This window comes from Alosa alosa, chromosome 18, assembly GCF_017589495.1.
Source record: "Alosa alosa isolate M-15738 ecotype Scorff River chromosome 18, AALO_Geno_1.1, whole genome shotgun sequence".
NCBI classification, from domain to species: domain Eukaryota; kingdom Metazoa; phylum Chordata; class Actinopteri; order Clupeiformes; family Clupeidae; genus Alosa; species Alosa alosa.
In genome coordinates this window covers 21,503,159-21,524,974 of record NC_063206.1, presented here as the reverse complement: position 1 = coordinate 21,524,974, position 21,816 = coordinate 21,503,159, and the positions used below count along the sequence as shown (strand labels likewise).

The 21,816-nt window shown below is 42.6% G+C and overlaps 2 protein-coding genes across 21 annotated transcripts in view; both read right to left on the bottom strand.

Annotated features, from left to right (window-relative positions):
* The window catches only part of dst (dystonin), a 136,352-nt gene that overhangs the window by 50,944 nt on the left and 63,592 nt on the right, over nucleotides 1–21,816 (bottom strand). For 17 of the 19 annotated variants that reach the window (XM_048269229.1, XM_048269234.1, XM_048269231.1 and 14 more), the window contains 13 exons: nucleotides 16,768–16,908; nucleotides 14,627–14,715; nucleotides 14,056–14,173; nucleotides 6,903–13,172; nucleotides 6,615–6,761; nucleotides 6,049–6,264; nucleotides 5,688–5,837; nucleotides 5,244–5,480; nucleotides 4,239–4,400; nucleotides 3,060–3,293; nucleotides 2,324–2,590; nucleotides 642–1,190; nucleotides 146–322 (listed from right to left, as the gene is read on the bottom strand). In XM_048269229.1, coding sequence (XP_048125186.1) covers nucleotides 146–322; nucleotides 642–1,190; nucleotides 2,324–2,590; nucleotides 3,060–3,293; nucleotides 4,239–4,400; nucleotides 5,244–5,480; nucleotides 5,688–5,837; nucleotides 6,049–6,264; nucleotides 6,615–6,761; nucleotides 6,903–13,172; nucleotides 14,056–14,173; nucleotides 14,627–14,715; nucleotides 16,768–16,908 — 8,757 coding nt within the window. The remainder of the gene's footprint in view (nucleotides 1–145; nucleotides 323–641; nucleotides 1,191–2,323; nucleotides 2,591–3,059; nucleotides 3,294–4,238; nucleotides 4,401–5,243; nucleotides 5,481–5,687; nucleotides 5,838–6,048; nucleotides 6,265–6,614; nucleotides 6,762–6,902; nucleotides 13,173–14,055; nucleotides 14,174–14,626; nucleotides 14,716–16,767; nucleotides 16,909–21,816) is intronic. The other 2 variants (XM_048269238.1, XM_048269247.1) reach the window with 2 other exon arrangements.
* On the bottom strand, nucleotides 16,904–21,373 carry LOC125311319 (plectin-like). Of its 2 annotated transcripts, XM_048269249.1 has the most exons (2): nucleotides 19,567–21,372; nucleotides 16,904–19,319 (listed from the first exon to the last, which is right to left on the bottom strand). In XM_048269249.1, exons 1-2 carry the CDS (start codon nucleotides 21,226–21,228, stop codon nucleotides 17,271–17,273), a joined length of 3,711 nt encoding a protein of 1,236 aa, XP_048125206.1. In that variant the 5' UTR covers nucleotides 21,229–21,372; the 3' UTR covers nucleotides 16,904–17,270. The 2 variants fall into 2 exon arrangements, with proteins under 2 accessions (XP_048125206.1, XP_048125207.1); XM_048269250.1 differs by having other exon boundaries at nucleotides 19,228–21,373.

The window sequence follows — 21,816 nt, the reverse complement described above, 5'->3', positions numbered from 1 at the left end:
TAAAGGTGAAATGATAGTGTTGAACCATGGGGCGGCCAAATGTCTATCATTACTGAAAGGACAAAGTATTTGCTATGTGCTGGCCTTTATGACAAGTTTCTGTCACTGTGGGGTGTGTTTCATTTGTGTTAGTAGTGACCGGCACCTTGGTGTCTTCCAGCTGTTTCTGTAGGGTCTGTGGGTCAGCAGCTATGGGCTCCGACTGCTGCTTGCGAGCCTCCTCCTCTGAGGTGTCCAGCCACTTCTGCAGCCCACCGCTGGCCTCCTCGTACTTCTTAAACTTCTCCACCACGTCTTTGAGGTTGCTGCCCAACTGATTGCACTGGAATGCATAAATATACATGCACTCAACTACTTTCATAGTGTTCAACTTACTGGGGACAATTCATGTTATTGTGATTTTGATAAACTCAATGTTTTTGTATGTATGTTTTTTTGTTAAATATGGGCGACATATTTCATGTGAAAATGCTGTATATATTTTCTTCAAGAATTACTGCGATAAACTAAACCTACAGTGTGCAGTCCCATTTTCAAGCAGAGAGCTGATTTTGAAATAGAAATGGCCCCACCATGTGGTAGAAATCAGGCATCACAGGCTTTACTAATCCGTTTCTTCCCCTCATTGAGTGTGCACATACCTGAGAGTGCAGAGCCTTGTAGTCACTAGCGGCAGCATCCAGCTTCTCCTGCACTTCTGCACAGGTTCCCGACATGTCCACCTCCGGAGGCGCGTTCTTGTTTCCATGGTCGCTGTGGCTGCAGGCCTTGGCCGCGTCCAGCACCTTCTGCCCGGAGATGGTGATGAAGCGCAGGTCCCCTTTACGCGAGATGACGTCCTCGGCAAAGCCGCACTGCCTCTGGAGCTTGTCATCCAGCACGTCCAGTTGGCCAGCCGGCTCCCCCAGTTCCTCGACCTCCCCCTGGGCCTGCCCCAGCCAGGCCTGGAAGTCGGCGCAGTCGCCCTGGAACTTGGCCAGCTCCTCCTGGACGGCCTGCACCTGCTTCATCTGCTGCTCGGCCTGCGTCAGCGAGGCCTCGTAACGGCCACGCAACTCCTGAATGTCCTGCTGGAGCTTGTCCTTCTCGGCCGCCGACAGCACGTGGGCCTGCTTGTCCAGCAGCGCCTGAGCAGACTGGGTGGCGATGATCAGGTCCTGCTGCTGGGATAGGATCTCTTGATGATGGGCCTAGGGCACAAACGAATGGCCTTTCATTCTATTCATGTCATAATAATATGTCTATAAAATTACTGCTCACCTGCTCACCACCATCTAACATTCATTTTATCATTCATTTGTATCATTGTTTTATCTTTCTATCCATCTGCGCATTATATTATGTATTCTTTCATCGTATCGTGTTTGCCCCCGTCTGCTCTATTTCATTATGTCCGTGTGAAGTATTCTGTTTGGTACAAATCAAAGGGGCTATTGAAAAAGATGTTTCATCCTCATTCCTTCATTATACAGTAATATAAGCAGGAGCAATGAAAACAAACGAACAATGCAGAGGTATCAGAGCAACCCAGATTCTATTCATTGTTCTGTTGAAACATACCAGGCCTCATTAGTGCATTCCATTGTTTTGTTCATTTGTTTGCTTGTGGACGAAACTCATTCATTCATGACAAGACACTTTTAGTTCACTTGTGATATGCAGTGTTGGGTGGGTAGACTGGCCAGGGTGAATGCTGCAGTCATTTGCTACAGGAGCTGAGGACTAACACTAGCGTGGGACATTGGGGGTCACAGATGGCTCTGGGCTACTAGGGTGCATACCACAACTGAGTGTTTTTACCGGGAAGAAGGACATATCTCTAAACAGAACTTTTACAAATGCTACAGAGGGCGCTGTTTCTACATAGTCAATGGCCTTTACAACAGCCACCTACTTTAATACAACAACTTTGGGAGAAATCAGCTGTCTACCCTTAAGTTAGAGAAGAGGATACATACCTTTCTCTTCCCTGTGCATGCAATAACCCAGTCTAACAATGTTAGCATAGTATAATTCACAGGAAGTGGGTTACACCAGCTAGCCTATAGCTAGCCTATGGCTAAAAGGGAGCTAAAAGGAAGGAAAGGGATAAAGCTAAAAGGAATCCCTAAAAGATTTAACTTTTTCTCTTCTGATATTGAGGAACACATACAGTATATACCTGACCAACTGATTCCTGCTGGTACGAACCTCATGGTTCAGTTACAAGATAAAAGACAGCGATTATTAAAACACAGAGTTGGGGTAAAAACTTGTGATTCTACAAGTTTAAATATAAAAAATACACTTAAACTGTTTTTGTCATGTCCTTTGCCTTATTTACCTTCACTTTGTCAAACTGCCTGTCCAAATCTGAACTACTGGGGTCCCTCTCTTTGCTGGAGATAATGGGCAGGCTGTCAGTTGTGTCTACTGCATTTCCATTGGCATCGTCCGCTGCGGTTTCCATGGGCATGTTGCCATTCTCTGTGCTGGTCTGCTCCTTCTGTGTGCTGTCCCCAGCCCCCTTCTCCTTCCCTACATGTGAGATCCAGTCCAGCAGGCCCTCGATTTTGGTTTTGCTCTCCTCAAGTTGCTCCACAGCAGCAACCTACCCATGAGCGCGCACACACACACACACACACACACACACACACACACACACACACACACACAGAGAGAGAGAGAGAGAGAGAGAGAGAGGTGATATAATACAAATATACAAATATATACAAATAAATACATAGAGAGAGGAGATATAATACAAACATATATAATTTTTATGAGAAAATAACAATAGATAAAAATCACTTTTACAAAAACTAACAAAGAGCACAGATAATCATTTACAGTTTTAATATTACGAGCAGAACTAAAAAGCGTTTTGAAACATTCTATAAACAATGAACTCATGATAAGAAAGAAATTATCTATTTCAACAAAACCTATTATATACTATCTCTTCTTATGAAAGAACGCAGACCAGCTCTGCAGTCAGTCAATATCAGGGAGAAAATATTTACAACCGTTTAATACCACTTTTATCAGTCCCAAATGGCTTTTACAGAATGTGCTCCAACCTTTTCTGTTTCCTGTTTGATTGCTGTGGTCACAACCTTTTCCAGGTCTTTCCTGGACTCCTCGGCTTTTTCGTTGAGCATGTTGGCCTTGCTCTTGGCCTCCTCCAGTTTGTTCTCAACATCAGCTATCTGCTCTGGCGAGAGTTTGCTGCGATTTTCCTCTAGGAACTTCTTAGAACTGCTTATGACTTCATTTAACGCTCTGGCATTTGTCTGAATCTCTTTTTGCAGCGCCTGTTGGATTAAGACACCAAGAGAGAAAAGACAATTACACTTTTTATTGATTTGCCTTTAATCTACACACAAAAACAACCCTAAATCACTGCATGCAAAAAAAACTTGATCTCTTTCATAATCTGGTTGGAATGGGAAGCATAACACACTGATCCTTACTTGAACCAAACAGCTATGCACAATCTTCTACTCTGCTTGTGATCATGTATACAAACTGTGACAGCCTATTTCACCAAAATTGTACAAATCAATGTCATAGTTCTCTGATTCACAGCTCTACTTATTCTTATAAGCCCACTCTATAGCCAACAAGTCAATGTATAGCCACTTTACATTGAATGCTGGCTACTATCTCCATGTAACCACTAACAATCTTGTGAGTGCCCTCCTTCTCGCTCCTTCCTTCCTTCCCTTCTGCCTCTACTTTTTATCCTCCATCTGCTCTGGAGAGCCATGTAGACTGACTATTTCAATTCTTTTTTTTATATATATATTATATATATTTTGGGGCTTTTTATGCCTTTAATGAGACAGGACAGTGGAGAATGACAGGAAGCGAGTGGGACAGAGAGTCGGGGATGGGCTCCGGAAAAGACCAAGGGGCGGGAATCGAACCAGGGTCGCCGGTGTACGGTACAGGTGCCCCAGCCAGTTGTGCCACGGCTGGGGCCAACTATTTCAATTCTTGAAGTTTTCACACATATATTCACATTACACCTTTCTAATTGATCAATATGCATATTTTGCACCCCAGACACAAGAAGTGGAGTTCTTTGCCTCTGCCTCATGCATTAATTCTGTATATTATCAGGACACCTTGCTGACCGTTGTTGCTTATTATAGAGAGGAGGCATTTGATTATTATTTTCCTAGGAATTCATTCCTTAAAAAATAAAGAAGCTGTGAAACAAACTTTTTTATAGTTAAAAAAATAAATAACTCGACCTGCTGTTCTTGTCGGTACTGCTGCAGGTCCACCATGTTGTTGGTGGCAATAGTCTGCGTCTGCTGATGGTGCCCGATGAGCCGGTTCTCTGTCTGGGTGAGGTTATCACAAAGATCCTGCAGCTTCCCCGAAAACTCCATCTGCTTGTCCACCACATCCTTCTAGAGAGTTCAAAGGACAGTCATATGTACAATGTTCTATGGACAACACAGGTCAAGAACACACACATCCAAGCACACAATGCAACTAGTTCCTTCCTACTCTGAACTTCTACAACGGTTGAGTATGCCGTAAACATGCCAGCCATTGAAAGGATTTCAGGGTTTGAACATTTCGACGGAGGAAGTTTGATGGTTAGTTAGGTACATTCAGGACTTTTAGTGTTGACATTTGTGTGGCATAAAAAGTCAAAGGTGGAGAAGTCATTGGTCTACCAGAGGTTACTGCAGTGCAGTAGACGAGTGCTGTCTTGAAACCTGTAATAGGACCATGAGAGATGTTAGTTGATTGCCAGTGAACAAGCCATGGACTCTCTACAGGTGGTGATGTTATAGACATGCCATGCTTTCATGTTTGATCATTTCAGTGCTTTTCAGGTAAAAAATACACTCTGTTGCACCTCAAAAACACTTGCACATGTCAACAAAAACAATTCAGCAGAAGTGGTAGAACGAGCCACCCACTGTTGTTATGAGATGTGCTACTTTATAAAAAACAAAGCAGTGTGTGTACATTTCACAACAACACAGGGATGGAAATTAGCACCGGCCACCAGACAAATGCTGGTAAAATATGAAAATGGCTGGTGAATTTAGCCACTTATTTGCCAGTGGCTGGTAGATGTTCACAAATGCTGGTAAAATATGAAAATGGCTGGTGAATTTAGCCACTTATTTGCCAGTGGCTGGTAGATGTTCACATTTTAATTCACAAGATAATTTCCACCCCTGTAAGTAAAACTGGCATGGTGAAAACGCAAGCTGTCCACGTCCATCCTCCCGAACCTCCTGCTGCTGACTCTCGTCCTCTCGGACCTCCAGCTGAAGGTCCAGCGTGCGTCGCTGGGCGGCGAGCTTGTCCTGCAGCTCTCGGTACGCCCTCTGAGCAACGCTGAGGCTCTTCAGCAGCCTCCTGCTCTGCGCCGGGCTCAGGAACTGAGCGTGTTCGGAGATAAAGTGATGAGTGCTAAAAGTGGCCTCCTCCAGCTCCCGCTGAGTGGCTGCCAAGCTCTGCTCCATATTCTGGGAGATGAAGGATAGATGTTTGATCAACCACTCGTATTACTAGCTGCAATAATGATGTAAGATTTCTTTTAGAAAGTTTAAGATAAAAAAAAAATCTTTCTCACTGAACTAATAAGGTCTGCATATTATTGCTGTATTGCATCACCATACAAATCTTAAATGTTTCTTCAAGACATGATTGCAGGAATGGAAATAGATAAATACCTTATTTTGCTGAATACTGTTTTTTATTGCCTCCAAGTTATCTATATCCATGATGTCTAGTTCGCAGATGACCTCACAGTTGTCATGAATACTCCCTGATAGCTTTTCCAGGGATGAAAGGAGGTCCTTGTAAGATGTGGCTAATTGGGACTGCAGAGAAGGGGAGTGAAGGGTTATCTTAGGGTCCAATTTCAATAGGAAGAGTACAAATAGCAAATGTTTTATTTAAGATGAATACTATTCACTGAGACATTTAAATTATCAATAAATCAAAATGTATTATCTTTGTTCCCTTAGGGTTTTTTTGTTGACAAAAACCGCAATGGCCCTCCACACTAAATCACACACAAACTTTACTGACCTTCTCTGTCTCAATTGCTTGCAATATAAGACTACTCCTTTCTGCAGATATTTGGCAGATGTCTGCGAAAGCAGGCTGTAAATATGTGAAGGCCGAAGCCAAATCTTGTTGGAATTGTGTGGGAACGTGTCCGTTAGCAGAATTGAGCAGCTGTGCAGCTATCTCCAGGTCTGCTGTTAGAATGCCAGCGAGAGCAGCAAGCTGCGACTCCAGAGACTAGAGAGAGAGAGGGTGGGCTGAATTAAGGGAGCTGAGGGGACCAGTGGGATCAAGAAAGATCTAGACATGCTGACAGATTCCCATCATGCAAAGGGTGAGGCTTTGAGGGAAAGGGTGCATATAACATGTGTGGGCTAGATTTCAGAGACAGAAAAAAGGGAAGAAATTAATTAATAAGGTGTTGCTCAGAAAGTGAAAAGAGAAATGTGGAAAGTGGTGATTAAAAGAAATTGGACTGATAATAGAAGGTGAACTAGTTTAAAAACAGACGGGGTTGAAGATCACTGTGGGCTTCCCGTAGCCTGCCTTTATTCATGTGTACGGAATGCAGAGTAGTGCAAACCCACCTGAGACTCTTCCAGCTGGGAGTGCAAGCCATCAATGGTGCCGCTGAGAGGCCCTTGTGCCTCAAAGTCACTTTTAATGTCCTCCAGGACATCAACGTGGTCCTGAAGTCTTCCAATAGACTCCAAGTAACTCTGAATTGAGTATCTCTGTAGTGCCCAAAAAAAAAAACGTTTGGTCACTCTCAAATCAAAAATCAAATCGATAAAAAGCAAACAAGGTGGTGTTTTTAGCCGTTGGCTCTATCAGTTGAGATACATCAACAATGAAATCTGCAAACTGCAACTCACCCTACATTTGATCTGTTCATCCAAGTCTGCGCCTTGGTCAACTTTTGCCCATGAATGAGAGCCAAGATCATCTGAGTGTGGAGTCATATCAGTCTCGGCCTTACTCTCATCTATGGAGCAAGCTGGTGGCTTTTCCCTACTGGTACCAGCATTTTGGCTCTGCTTCTCCTCAGCACTGTTTCCCACAAGCATGTGTAAATCTCCTCGGACATCCTCCAGTGTAGTGGCTTCTTTGTTCGATGACACATCTTTAACAATCTGCCACGGCTGGCTTTCAAGCTTCGCAACATCAAGAGGAAGCTGCTCTGCACTCTCACCACCACCCTCTTCCCTCTCCAGGTCTTTGCCCTTAGACAACTCCGGACGGCGATCAGGGATGGCAGCCTGTCTCTCAGTATCCTGAAGGTCGCCTGGGGTCAGTTTCTGAATTATCTCAAGGATATCATTAACGGTTTGGCTTTCAGCCTTCTCTGACTCATCAGCATCCACACCCTCCGCCCGCTGTTTGACGAGCTCATTCAAAGACGACCTCAGGGCACTAAGGAGGCCTGACTGAGGAGGCATGACCGTCCCTGTGGACACAGGGTGTGGTTGGGCAGCAGATGCCCGCTGTTCACTCTCCTCAGGCAACATGCCAGGAGGCAGAGAACATTCAGTACGACTGTCCGCTGTGGCAGGTGGCGATTTCTCAGTCAGCAACATGGATTGTGAACAATACCTGTCATCGTTGTTGCTGTCTAGCTCAACATTGGCAGGCATTGGTGCAATTGTAGAATCTGTTTTAACAGAGGAATGTGTAGCACCATCTGCCTGTACTGTCTCTTGCCCTGAGTGTTTGACAGCAACTGATTCATGTTGATTGATATCACTGATTGTATGACTGTCTGGCCTTTGTTCAAATGTCTGTGAGGCATCTGCAGATGTCTCTGCAGTGGATCCTGGCAATGCATTTCCAAACAGACTATTGGTACTTGTTGACATGTTTTGAGAATCACATTCCGGTGCCGACTGAGATCCTGAGGCACTTGAGGCCTTCTGGGCCGTGTGCTCCAGGGGACCTTCATTTCCACCACCATAAAGGAGCGCCTGCATTTCTCCTGCACAGCGTTCTGAGTCACTTTCATGTTTATCTTCTGTTGAACCTCTGACACTCCCTGATTGTTGCTTCAGGGATTGCATTATTTTGGAGTCAACAGACTTTACCGCCTCTACACACATGTCTCCAGGTTTTCCACTTGATTTGTCAAACATAGATGAGGGCAAGACAGACTGATCCTTTTTACCTTTCTGACCATCACTTTGCACATGACACTGACTTGTCTGAAAAGGCAAAGATCTGTTGGCATAATCTGTTTTCATTTGCAAACCAGTTGGGTCTGTGGTTTTATGTAATTTGGCATTTTCCTCAGAGGTCATGGCTGCTGATTCTGAATGATTGGACAGCCCTTTAGGTGAAGATGAGCTCAGCTCAGTGTCTTGACACTGACGTTTGTGAAAAGGCAAAGACCTGTTGGCATCATCAGTATTTTTCTCCACATCAGTTGAGTTTGTGTTTTTATGTGATTTGCCATTTTCCTGAGAGGTCATGGCTGCTAATTCTGAATAATTGGACAGCCCTTTAGGTGAGGATGAGCTCAAATCAGCATCTTGCAACCCCTTCACTGACTCTGAATGATCAGATAGCCCTTTAGGTGAAGTTGAGATTAGCTCAGCGTCTTGACACTGACGTGTCTGAAAAGGCCTGTTGTCATCATCTGTATTTATTCCAACATCAGTCGGGTCTGTGGTTTTATGTGATTTGGCATTATCCTGAGCTGTCATGACCCCTGATTGTGAATGATAGGACAGCCCTTTAGGTGAAGATGAGCTAAGATCAGCATCTTCCGACCCCTTCACTAATTCTGAATCATTGGACAGCCCTTTAGGTGAAGATAAGCTCAGCTCAGTGTCTTGACACTGACGTGTCTGAAACGGCAAAGGCCTGTTGGCATTATCAGTATTTATTTCCACTTCAGTCGGGTCTGTGGCTTTATTTAATTTGCCATTTTCCTGTGGTGTCATGACCGCTGATTGTGAATGATCTGCCAGCCCTTTAGGTGAAGATGAGATTAGCTCAGCGTCTTGACACTGACGAGTCTGAAACAGCAAATGCCTGTTGGCATTATCAGTATTTATTTCCACATCAGTCGAGTCTGTAGTTTTATGTGATTTGACATTTTCCTGAGGAGTCATAGCTGCTGACTGTGAATGATAGCACAGCCCTTTAGGTGAAGATGACCTAAGATCAGCATCTTGCAACCCTTTGGCTGATTCTGAATGATCGGACAGCCCTTTAGGTGAAGATGAGCTCAGCTCAGCGTCTTGCGACTCCTCTCTGACAGTACTGCACTGCTGGTCAGCACTCTGAAGGCTGTCTGTCTTCTTGTCATCCACACAGACATCACTCTGGGATGAACACGATATGCCTGAATCGCTCTGAACGGGACTCACTGTCAGATTCATTGCAATTTCATGGTATTGCAGCTGCCTTGCACTTGTAATCAAGTGGACCGCTTCAGAAGGCTGATCAGCATTGTTGTTCTGTGGGCCTCTGTCATCTTCTGCAGCATCATTCTCTACCTCAAATGAATCCCTGTCACTCTTGTTCTGACTACGTAACATGCTTTGAGGGCAGCTGTTATTTCTGGAGAAGCATGGAAATCCAGTCTCCTCAGAAAGATTGTGTGGTAAATCGTCTTTCTTTGAAACATGATTTTGGGGGCTTTGACAGAGTGGATATTTCTCTATTGTCTGAGTTACAGGAAGAGGTGAGTTTCTGAGATGTGATATAACAGTAATCTTAGCCCTGTCTTTGGGAAGTAAAGCCTCACAAGGAGGACTTCTCTTTCCAGAGCGTTGAACAGATTCCTCCATTCTGCTGTTCATTTTTTCAGGACCTACATCATGACAGTGCTCATCGGAAAGGTCTAACATCAAAATGGCCACATTCTTCTTCTCATCTTTTTGGTCTAACTTATTTTCTGCTTCCTCCTCATCTCGCATACCCATAGCCTGTGCATCAGAAACACTGTGGAGACAGCTGCCATCTGGATCAATGATGGCTTTCTGGATAGGTTGTGAGTGAAGTATTTTATGGGCCATGTCATCCGTTATCATGTCATTTTCAAGAGCCTCACATATACTGATGGTGTGATGGGATTCCGAGTCGTAGAAACCTCCCAGAAGGTTCTGTTGCTCCATGATCTGCAGAGACACTTGGGAGGATATGAGGCCCTGTGAAACAGCCTCTTGTAAGGTCGACATGGTTCCTGACGGATTCCCGGCAACCCTGCCTTTACAAAACTGCAAAGCCAGGACTTCCAGAACAGTCTCCTCATCAACAATGCCCTTGTCTAGAGCAGCATCCAGGTCATACCGCTTGCCTGATGTGACATCTAAAATGCCTCCTTCCTCCACCTGAGCTCTCAGAAGATGGACCGCAAACTCCCTCTCATTCTTTTCATCCCAGGCAAGATCTGTGTAAGGGCACTCCGTGATCATGTCCATTGATTTGGTCAACTCACTGGTAAACGCAGGGCTATCTGAGGCATCATCCTCTTGTATTTGCAAAATGGATGTTTCTGTGATGTGCAACACATCTTTGTCAGTATCGATGTCAGTCTTAGAACAGGAAATCCCCTTTGAAGAATTGGATGCATGAATGCTAGTGTGAGTAGTTGCACTAGATAATTCTCTAACTTCACAAAGATCATCTTCATCATCTTCCATTTCATCTCCTTCCTCTAGTGATTCTGATTCACCACTCTCTTCAATTATCCTGTCTAAAGTTCTGTTGATGAATGACCCATCTGAAATCTCTGAATATGAAAATAGTTGTGTAGTCAAGCGTGCACCATCATTGTCTTTTGTTTGGCTTTCTTCACCTTCATATGCAGATTTGGACACCATTTTGATGGACATCTGGGCAGTTTGAGAGGTCTCTTTGAATTGTTTGCATATACCATCCATCTTTTCCTCAGCCTCACCTGAGTCAAAGCCTATGTTTGCTAAAACTTTTGAATCCATATTGCATGGTCCCTTTGAAATTTCTGGGATAGTACCACTTGAGCTTTTGGAATCTGTACACTGCATTTTATCTTCATCATTCAAAGTGATATCAATACATTTTGATGATCCCCAAGATCCAGCAGAATTTTCCATGAACACTTTGGCCATTTTGTTCAGTTGCCCATCAAACACTAGTAGCGTCTGCCCTGTTTTGGGGTCCATGTAGCTATTCATCATTAGATAGGAGATGAATAACTGGCGGGCCTCTGCAGGAGACGGCATATTCATGTTCTTCTCATCCACTCCTGAATCCTGAGAAGATCCATGAACTCCTTCCAGCTGCAGCTTACGCCAAACCAACCAAGATGAGAACCTCTTGTTGAGGTCATCGATGTCAAGAAACGAGTCTGGTAGCTCCACTGTTTTTAATATCTCTGCAGTGTACTCATCAATAAGGCCATGTTTGGTGGCAGAGTCAATGTCAACTACCTCAGAACTCTCTGGTATGTAAAAAGCAGCAATTTTTTCTCGGTTGCAGAGCAGTTTGGCTGCTAGGTGATCGTTAATAATTTCATGCTCTAGGGATGTTGTAACAGTCAGGATTTCACCAGAGTCTGAGTCAAAGCCTTTGTCTGCTAAAACTTTTGAATTCCTATCGTATGGTCTCTTTGAAATTTCTGGGAACGCACCACGTGAGCTGTTTGCATCTGTACACTGCATCTCATCTTCATCATCCAAGACAATGTCAGTAAATTTTGATGATGACACGTGGATCTTCTTCTCAGATCTCCCAGATCCAGCAGAATTTTCCATGAACACTTTGGCCATTTTGTTCAGTTGCCCATCAAACACTAGTAGCCTCTGCCCTGTTTTGGGGTCCATGTAGCTATTCATCATTAGATAGGAGATGAATAACTGGCATGCCTCTGCAGGAGACGGCGTATTCATGTTCTTCTCATCCACTCCTGAATCCTGAGAAGATCCATGAACTCCTTCCAGCTGCAGCTTACGCCAAACCAGCCAAGATGAGAACCTCTTGTTGAGGTCATCGATGTCAGGAAACGAGTCTGGTAGCTCCACTGTTTTTAATATCTCTGCAGTGTACTCATCAATAAGGCCATGTTTAGTGGCAGAGTCAATGTCAACTACCTCAGAACTCTCTGGTATGTAAAAAGCAGCAATTTTTTCTCGGTTGCAGAGCAGTTTGGATGCTAGGTGATCGTTAATAATTTCATGCTCTAGGGATGTTGTAACAGTCAGGATTTCACCAGAGTGAGGCCACAGAAGGCCCATAAAACCCTTTTGTTTCTCCAATACTAAAAGTGCACTTGTAGAGCTCATTAAATTGCACTGGACAGCCTCATCGACTGTTAGTTTTTTACCATTATGAGGGTCAACAATGCCACCATTTTGGACCTGAAGGTTAAGCACTGCACTAGCAGTCTCTTGATCAATTAGGCCTTCTGATAAAGCTTCTTCTACTGTGAGTTTAGACCCTGTTTTGGGATCCACAATGCCCCCAGCACACAACTGAGACCCCAATAGGCGAATCATGGTCTCTTGATCGATGGCCCCCTCATGGACAGCCCTCAGAATACCAAATTCTTTTCCTGATTTAAGCCAGATGTTTCCATCTGTTCTGGGTTTCACTGGTAACAGACGCAGGCCAGTCTTTTCATGAACAACACTCCTCTGCATGAGCTGATTGAGAGAGACTTTCTCAGATGTGTTAGGGTCAATCAGGAGCTTTGAGATGCTTTGATCTTCACCAAGTTTGCTGAGGAGATCTGCAGGGATCAAGCCATGCTGGACTGCTCTATCAAGATTGAAGACCTCCCTAGAGGAGGTTGTTCTGAGCCCCCCAGTAGCCAGTTGAATCTCCAAAATCTTTATTGCAAGGTTCTCAGAGACAGCTCCCTCCTTCAGTGCAGCTATAACAGGGAGGGGTTCAGAGGTGTAACTGGGCCTTGATAGGCGCTTGTTAGCTTCGTTCAAATCTTGCAGTTGCCTGTGGGTGGATTCGTTGATAAGTTCTTGCTTAAGAGCGTTCTCCAAGTCCAGGCACATCCTGACGTCAGGAGAAATGAGTCCAGATGTTATCAGCTGTGCCTCCAGGAGACTCAGCCCAGTGGTGTGGTCAATCAGGCCCCTCTGCATGGAGCAGCAGACGGACAACACCGCCCCACTTCCCATCACCAGAATCCCTCCAATGGTCTGAATCCTCTGTAATAAAAAAAAGAAACAATTGCAGTTCAATAGGTTGCTTTTTTTACTTAAGATGCCAAATGGGGTCTGTGTTGTTTATATCAAAAAAGGATATTTTTTGTGCTATTATAGAAAAAAAGTGTCTGTGCGTGTAAGAAAAAAGCCATGAAGACATCTACTCACCCGTAACATGTCTATGAATGCTATCAGTGCATGTGCAACAGTGAAAGTCAGTATTTCAACAGCAAGAGGAGGCACACTGAAACACACTGAAAGCTGGCATGCATCTGTGGATAGAATATTTGGTATCTTGCACAACAAGAGAGTTGGTTAGAGACAACACAGAGGTGGATACCTGTATGGAGGGAAAGAGAGGTCTCCTGGGTTGGCTGTGAAAAGAAGCTGTGAAGCTGGGTGACATTAAACACTTCATGCTGGGGCATGTTTACAGGATACTCACTCCACACTCTTAGCGTGGTGACACATCAGGCATTTTGGGCAGCACCTTGGGGAATTTGCCAACAGAACTTCACAAAGGGCATCTAGAATTACTCACTAATATCTGAATACATTTGGATGGTTAAATGATGTTGTTCGGTTCTCTGTGTCCAAATGGTGTTGCCCAAAATATTACCCTGTATGTCAGTACACTTAGGTGTCAACTGTTTGAACTAACACCTGTCTACAACCCTATCCAAGCACACTCACACAGCATTGGATCTTTTAATCGCAAGGGATGTGATTTAGAAAATTTAGCAAAGTGGTGACACCTAAAGATGCCATTACCATGCTGTGGATATGGTGAATAGAAACAATGGTTAGTCATGCAGTCTGGGACAGCAGTGCATTTTCACATAGGGGAACTGATCTTCCTCTGTAAAGGTTGCAGAGGATCCAGTACCTTTGCCTTGTCAGTAGAGGGCGCCTGTGCGCCAGTGCACTGCTGGGAGAGATCATTGTAGGCCTGCTGCAGAGCCTTCAGTTGCTCCTCAGTCTCCTGCTTCTCCTCTTCAGTCATCCTAAAGGGAGGAGTGCAGTAAAGTTAAACACATGATTATCGTTATGGGCACAGATAGATCGGTACAGCCCTATTTATTTGAACGGGCTTGTTTCATACCCTCAATAAAATGTCCACGCATTATACAACATACGAGGACGGATAATGTGACAGAAATAGTAGCAAACCACTCCACAGATAGACAACAGACTTGAAAATAGCAGTACTGGTTAATTCAAACATAGTATTGGGCAGCTCATAAAACCTGTGATCATAACAGCAGATTTCATTTTGGATTCCTCTGAGCATGAATTCACTTCAATTCAAATGTTTTTATACGTTACGTTAATAGTTCTTAACAGCTGCTTTTGTCCAAAGTGACTTACAATGAATGATATCAATAAGCATTACATCAACATTAAAATGAATAGTTTAAAGTAAAGTCATATACAGCACAAAATGTATCAAGGCGTACTTGTCACTGTGTTTGGTGAGCATCAGCTGTGTCATCCTCAGTGCTTCTGCAATCTGTTCCTTCTTTGTCACCATTTCCTCCATAGACGCCTATAAATATCACAGAATGGAGACCAGTGAACACACATCATTTTCTGGACATATTGTGTCAAACACCAAAATGTACAGAAGGGTGAAAACTATGTTCATGAAAGAGAACATTTTTTAAAGACGATAAAGTGACTCATTTCAAACAACAGGGGTCCAAAAAGGACTTCCCGTAGACCTTTTCTTTCATTTTATAAATGTAACCTCTATTCTCTATCTTTTTCATTATTTTTGACAGCACTTATTTCATGTCAAGATACAGTGATGGGAGAAAGAGCAACATTTCATCAATGACTGAACTATTAATTATGTACTGTGCCAAGACATTCTGCATCTGAATGTCAGATTATCTATTACATCTAGCAGCACAGAATATATTCTAAATAGTATTTATATCTACAAATGTGTTTAAGGACCTGCTATATTATAAAATGTATATGTGATGACGTTCCTATTGGAAGTTTGGTGGGGACATAGCAGTGTTAGCATACAGCAGTGGCATGGTTTACTACTGGCACAAGCTGTGGCATGTTGTGGACAATAATGGGACAGGTGTTTAGTGAATGGATGTCACGTGTATGTGGGTGTTACAGAGATCCACGGCTGTAAAATTAAAGCTACTGGTAACTTTTATGGATGTGAAGATTATATACAGTATTTTATTTGAGGGTTATATACGACTTTGAATCTAAACAAACAAATATGTGAGCTCAATCTGCGATACTTAATGTTATGTTATGTTCCGATGGGACACCATGATGATAGTGCCATTTTAATTAGATTCCGGTATTCTAAATTATCATTTGACTTTATAAACCAAAACAACCTATATCTGCCCTGCCACCAAGGACTGACAATCCAAGTAGAACCGTGCTCATAATATGTAGTGTATGTGAGTGAAGAGCTCATTTGCAAAAGAGATTTCCTCCATTTTCATGAATTTTCACAGATCTTTTTTTAAATTGTGAATTCCACATACCGGTAATACAAATCAAAATAAAGTTGTGTAGATGTTTTTACTTATTTAATCTTGTTATTTAATCAAAACAACCCAACTGCAGTTTGACTAATAGGACCTGGAATGCATAATAAAATGTCATGTTTTATAATAATAATAATGTAATAATAGATATATCTGTTTTTGCAAATGATTATTTGTGTACTTATTTAGACCTTTGCAGTGTTCATTCAGTCATTGTGTGTGTGTGTGTGGGGGGGGGGGGAGGAGGAGGATGGATAATGTCTTTATGGGGAATGGGGGTTTAGGGGTTTTCTTGTGCTTGTGTACTTATTGCAGCCCTACCGAAAAAGAACCATAGGAATCTTACAGTATTTTGGGACAAAATATTACAGTTATCTTATAGAAATACTACAGATATTATAGGAATCTTATTATATTATGGGGCATATTATAGAAGTACTATGACTGTACTATAGGAACACTATAGAGGACAAGTATACTATAGAGAATATAATAGAAATATTATACACTATGATAGAAATACTATAGATATCTTATAGTAATACTATAGTTCTTTTTCATAAGGGAGTGCATAAATCCCCCCATGAACTCCACATATAAAATATGTGTCTCCAAACTTCATCCCTATAATGAGAAACGTATGGTGTGTAAAGCTTTATACTAGATTATTACCTTAAATAGTCTTTCTGTCAAATGTATTGTGTGAAATGTCTAGGGCTGGGTTTTAAATGACTGACTTACAGACTTACTTATGTGATTACAGATTGTGATTACATGTTTATAGACAGAGTATGGCAAAAGGGAAAGAAAGCAAAGTGTGGTCTCATTTTTATTGAGAACAAAATGTATAAAATACACCATTATCCTATATAAAACAGTCATGCTGTGTCACATTATTTACTCGGCAATTAACCATCATAATAACTGTGCTACGACATCAAGGTGATTCATTATCTGCCTTATTAATTCCGTGTAACCAGCACAGTTGGCAATCTTGAGTGCAACCTATAAAAACAATTCAAAGGTCAGCAATTAATGAAGAAGACGTTTACGATGCTTATTACAGTATTTACCTTGGGCATACTAGAGCTCTCTGAGATGGCTTTACCATCTTTTCCAACTTTCTCATCTTTGCTCGAGTTCACACTGGACACCCAGTTTAAAAGTTTGCTAACTTTATCACCATGCTCTTTTTTCTCCACCTCAACAGTTTTCTGGAATTCAGGGACAGAAATGAACAAGAGTGATTAAGCAACAATACAACTGGTTACTAGACATTCATGGTTCATGATAAAGGTTCATGGTATAATTTTACGGTAAATAAAATAGAGGTACTGTTTCTTTATATTAAGTAATTCAAGAATAGCATAATAGCATAATCTACCCATTGAAAACCAATGAGATTTATAAAATATTTACATAACATGAAAAAACACATTGCTTATATGAAAAGACACAGGTTGAACAGGAAGGTTAATAAAGAAGGCACAACACATTCTGAATGACAAAGTTGAAGATGTTTTGATAATAAAAGCAGAAGATGGCTGTTATGTTCTTTGTGGCACTAAAAAATAAGTTACATATGTCGATAGGTCCAGATGTACTGGAATGTCCCTGTGGCCCCCATGCTTTGAGGTTTGGTAGCTTCAAGTAGCATGAAACCGGTGTGGCCATCAAAGACACCTTTTTCCAGGGATTCACTGAAAGAAATCCTCTTCTTGGTCTTTGGGCAGGTAAGGGATTTGGAAAAGGACCTTTCATCTTTGAGCTGGGAAGCTGTAGCCTTGTCTATCAAGCAGCCCAGGAGAGCCTCATCCACCGTCATCCTCTCATGGGTTTCTGGGTTGATCAGTCCTCCAGTAAAGAGTTGGTATTCCAAACATCTCATCCCAACGTCTTTCAATAACAGGTTTTCTTGCATGGCTTGGGCCACTGAAAGGGTCTTTCCTGTTTGGGGATGTGCGAGACCATTGTAAGCTTGTTCAAACTGCTTGAGTAGATGTTCAAAACTGTCATTTAGTAGACCTTTTTGAGTTGCCTCAGCAATCCCAACACGCTCCCCCAGTGCTGGGTCACAGATGCCTCCAGTGCAAGCTTGAGCTTCTAAGAGCCGAAGGGCGGTCAATCTGTCCACAAGGTTCAGTTGGTGACCTTTAAAGACAGAAAGTCTCTTCCTGGAAGCAACGTCCCACAGTCCAGCAACGGGGCAATGCGTGATTCTGAAAACAACCTTTCTGGAGTTCAAGAGATCTGCGAGCTCGTATATACTAAGGAGGCCACTCCGGTATTTGGCAAGTTCGGACGATTCGAGGATTCGAAGTCTAAGAGCCGTTTCAATGCAAAGCTGTCGACCACTTCTAAGGTCTGTTAGTATGTGCATGAGGCTTCCGTTAGAGTCTGTGACAGTTTCCTGCCATTCAGTTTCTTGCTGAGACAGGAAGAGGTATGTTTTCTTATCAATATGGTTGCCTTTGAAGGCTTCATATGCTGGCATCTCAACTCCATTTGAGGTGTTGATAACAGACTTTCTGCCTTGCACACTGTCAGGGGTAGGGTTAGCTTCCTGCTTACCACCTATTGGCAAAAGATACACACCACTCACCGTGTCAAAAACACACATTTTCAACAGCTCACAATAATAATCTCTCTGGCCAGTCTCAGGGTTGTAAAAGCCCTTGGGATTGCTGACTGGATCATAGATGGTCTGATAGGTGAACTGGTTCAAGAGGCCATTTTCAAGAGCAAAGCTAAGAGGCACCCTGACACCAATCACTGGATGAATGAGGCCACCTGTAGCTATCTGAACTTCGATCGTCTTCTTTCCCCTGTGTCTGTCAAGTATTCTTTCTTCCATGGCCTGAAAGACCGAAAGTATTTTCCCTGCATGAGCATAACCACACACTGCTTTTTCAGCTTCTACAAGCTTCTCCTTGAGGTCCTCTCTTATGATTCCATTTTCAAACGCATCCTCTGCAGAGTAGGTTTCCCCTGTTGATGGATCAATAATACACCCAGTAGCCGCTTGTGCTTCAAGGAAGTCAACAGCGTAAGTCTTTGTAATGATCCCTTTCTCTGAGGCCTCAGTGAAGGACATCTTCTTCTTGCTAGACTGATCGTAAACTCCAGCGATTGATGGTGGCTTGCTAACAAACTGAGCGATGCATGCTTGTACTTCTTCCATAGACATCTGCCCTGTCTCTAACTTCAGGGCAGTGTCATTATCCAGCAATTTCACTTTGATCAATTTCTTGATACTGATACGTCCTCTAAGGCCTTGAACTTTGCGTGATAGAATAGAGGGGGAACCTGTGACTTTGCTAGTGACTCCAGATGCATCTGAGTTGGAGATGTTAAATGTAACAGACTGCCCTTTGCCAGACTTGCCTTTCTCAGACAGAGAGCTTTTGCGCATGGTGGCTGTCTGCTCTGTTGTGATATTTTGGCTGTTAACGTTAGACTCTGTCTCTTTTGTATGTGTCTGTAACACAGTTGAATTATACAGTGAAACTGAATTGGTCATTGTCTTCATGATATTTTCCTGAGATTTGTTTTGATAAACTTCCATTTTTTCTTGTTTCATTATTCTCAGCTCCGCCAGAACTTTATCCTTCTCCAGAGTTGCTATCTGTTGACATGAGATTATTGATACTATTAAATGAAATATTTTGATATAAAAATAAAATTTGTTCATTAAAAATGTATTATTGTCTCTGTATAAATACATACTCATACAAGTTAACCAAGAAAAATAATCATCAATAGCAAATTGCAGATATGAATACTAATAGTGTTCATTATACAAGACTATTACATTCATTCAAAATAAATTAAATATTAAATTAGTATCTACAGAAATATGTAGTCATTTGTACCTCTGAGGAAACTTTCATCTTCTTGAGCTCGTCCTCCAAACTTCGCTTTGCCTCCTCATATGATGATACAATATTCTTTGTTAATCGCAGCTCTGTCTGTAGCTTTGCAATTTCATGGTCTTTGAGACACTGATGATTTGACATTGATGGTTTATCTGATTCCAGTTCCTTAACTCTCTTGTTCTCAGAGTTGACTTCCACCTCAAGCTTCAAGACCTTTTCTTGAAGGTTTTTCACTTCCTCCATGTAGGTAACAACTTTTTGTTTGAGGGACTTTACCTCCCTCTCTGAAGCCTGTAGCTTCCGTTCTGATTCGCCCAATGTCTGCTTGAGCCGTGGAACCTCTTTAGAATTTTCTTTGCGAAGGTTGTCCAGTTGACTTATGCTGGACGCCAGCTTGATTTTTTCATTGTCCAGATCAGATATCTTGGATTTTGCTTTAAGCACTTCGACTTCCATGGCTCCTTTGTCCTTCACTGCTTGCTCCAGTTCAATACGAAGAGAGTCTAGCTGTTGTTGAGTCTCTTGCTTTGAAATCTGGGAGTTGTGAAGCAACACTCTGAGCTTTTCAATCTCTTGTTGGAGATGTTTGTGGTCCCTTTCGGCTGCCTCTATGTTCTGGGAGCGCTCTGTGGATTTTTTCTCCAACTCCACCTTCATGCGAGATTCTCTCACAATGAATTTCTGCTCCATCTCGGTATGGACTAACTGCAGTTGTTTTTCATAGCCAGACTTCTGTTTCTCCAGTTTATCCTTCAATTGATCCAACATGCCTTTGCAGCTTTCAAGTTGGGCTTCCAGAAGTTTGGACCTCACCTGGGCATCAGAAGCTTCTTTTTGCTTCTTTGTAATGTCCTGTTGGGCTTGCTCTAACTGTATTTTCAATTGAGAGAGCTCCAAACTCAGAGCCTGGGCACTGAATGATTGTGTCTGACTCTTCTTGATGCTTTCTTGGGCTTGCTCCAGCTGCATTTTCACTTGAGAGAGCTCCACACTCAGAGCCTGGGCACTGGATGTTTCTGTCTGACTCTTCTTGATGGTCTCTTGAGTTTGCTGTAATTGCATTTTCACTTGAGACATCTGCAAATTCAAATTCTGATTCTTTTCAAGCACCATGTTTCTGTCCTTTTGAAGAGTGGACATTTCTGATGTCATTTGGTGTATTTTCTCATGCGCTGTGGTTTTCTCTTTCTGAAGAACCATAATTTCCTGTTTGAGGTTCAGTGTGTCTTTGTCTACAGTGGAGCTCATGTCTTTAATGACCACTCTGCTTTTCTGGAGCTCCTCTTCAAGGTTCTTCACTTTAGACTGACTGATGTTTGCTTCCTGGGTTACCTTAATAAGTTCATCTTTGGTTCTTCTCAACGTGGTACTCAGATTATCAAACTCACCCTTGAGTGTCAACAGTTTCTGGTCAACCATTTGCTTTTCCTTTTGCATAGAAAGGATGTCCTGTTTAAGATTTATTGTGATCTTTTCAGAGTTTCCAGTTATTCCTTTCATGGACTGTTTGCACTTCAAAAGTTCATTTTCAAGCTCATTCACTTTGGTAGCATATTTTTGCACCTCACCATTTTCCTTCTGCAGCTCTCCCATGGTTTTCTTCAAGCTCAGATTCAACTCATTGATTTCCATCTTCTGTTCCTGGACTCTCTGTTTCATGGTGTTTCTCTCATTGGAAATGGAGTTCAGCTCAGATTTTAGCGTTCTGATGTCTTTTTCATACGTGGCTATGTTTGCTGACAGGGTTTTGTTTTTTCAGCTCCAATTCAGCCGTTTTCTTGACCTCGTCATTGTAACCCCTTAGTTTCACCTGGAACTCGTGTGCTGTTTGAGTTGCCTTGAGCAGTTCCTCCTCAATGATCTTTACCTGGCCTTTTGTGCTCTCTGCTTGGGTCTTGTAAATGCTGATCTGCTGATCCTTGCTGCCCAGCTCAATATTCACTTTGTCCAGCTCTCCCCTCACACTCTTCAGGGAGTGCTCTGTCTCCATGTTCATTTTCTTGAGCTCCTCAACCTTTTTGGTCAGTTGGGTAACGTGCTGCCCACTTTTCTGCAGCTCCAGCTCAAGGTTTCTGGCTTTGAGGTGAATTTCCTTCTCAGACCTCGACTGTGAGGACATATTCTCTTTAGCCTTCTGTAGGTGTTCCTTGAAAGTGTCGGCTTCAGTCTTCAGTGCTTTGAGCCTCTGTTCGGCAAAAGTTTTCTCTTGCTGAAGTGATTCAATACATACCTTGAGATTTCTTACAT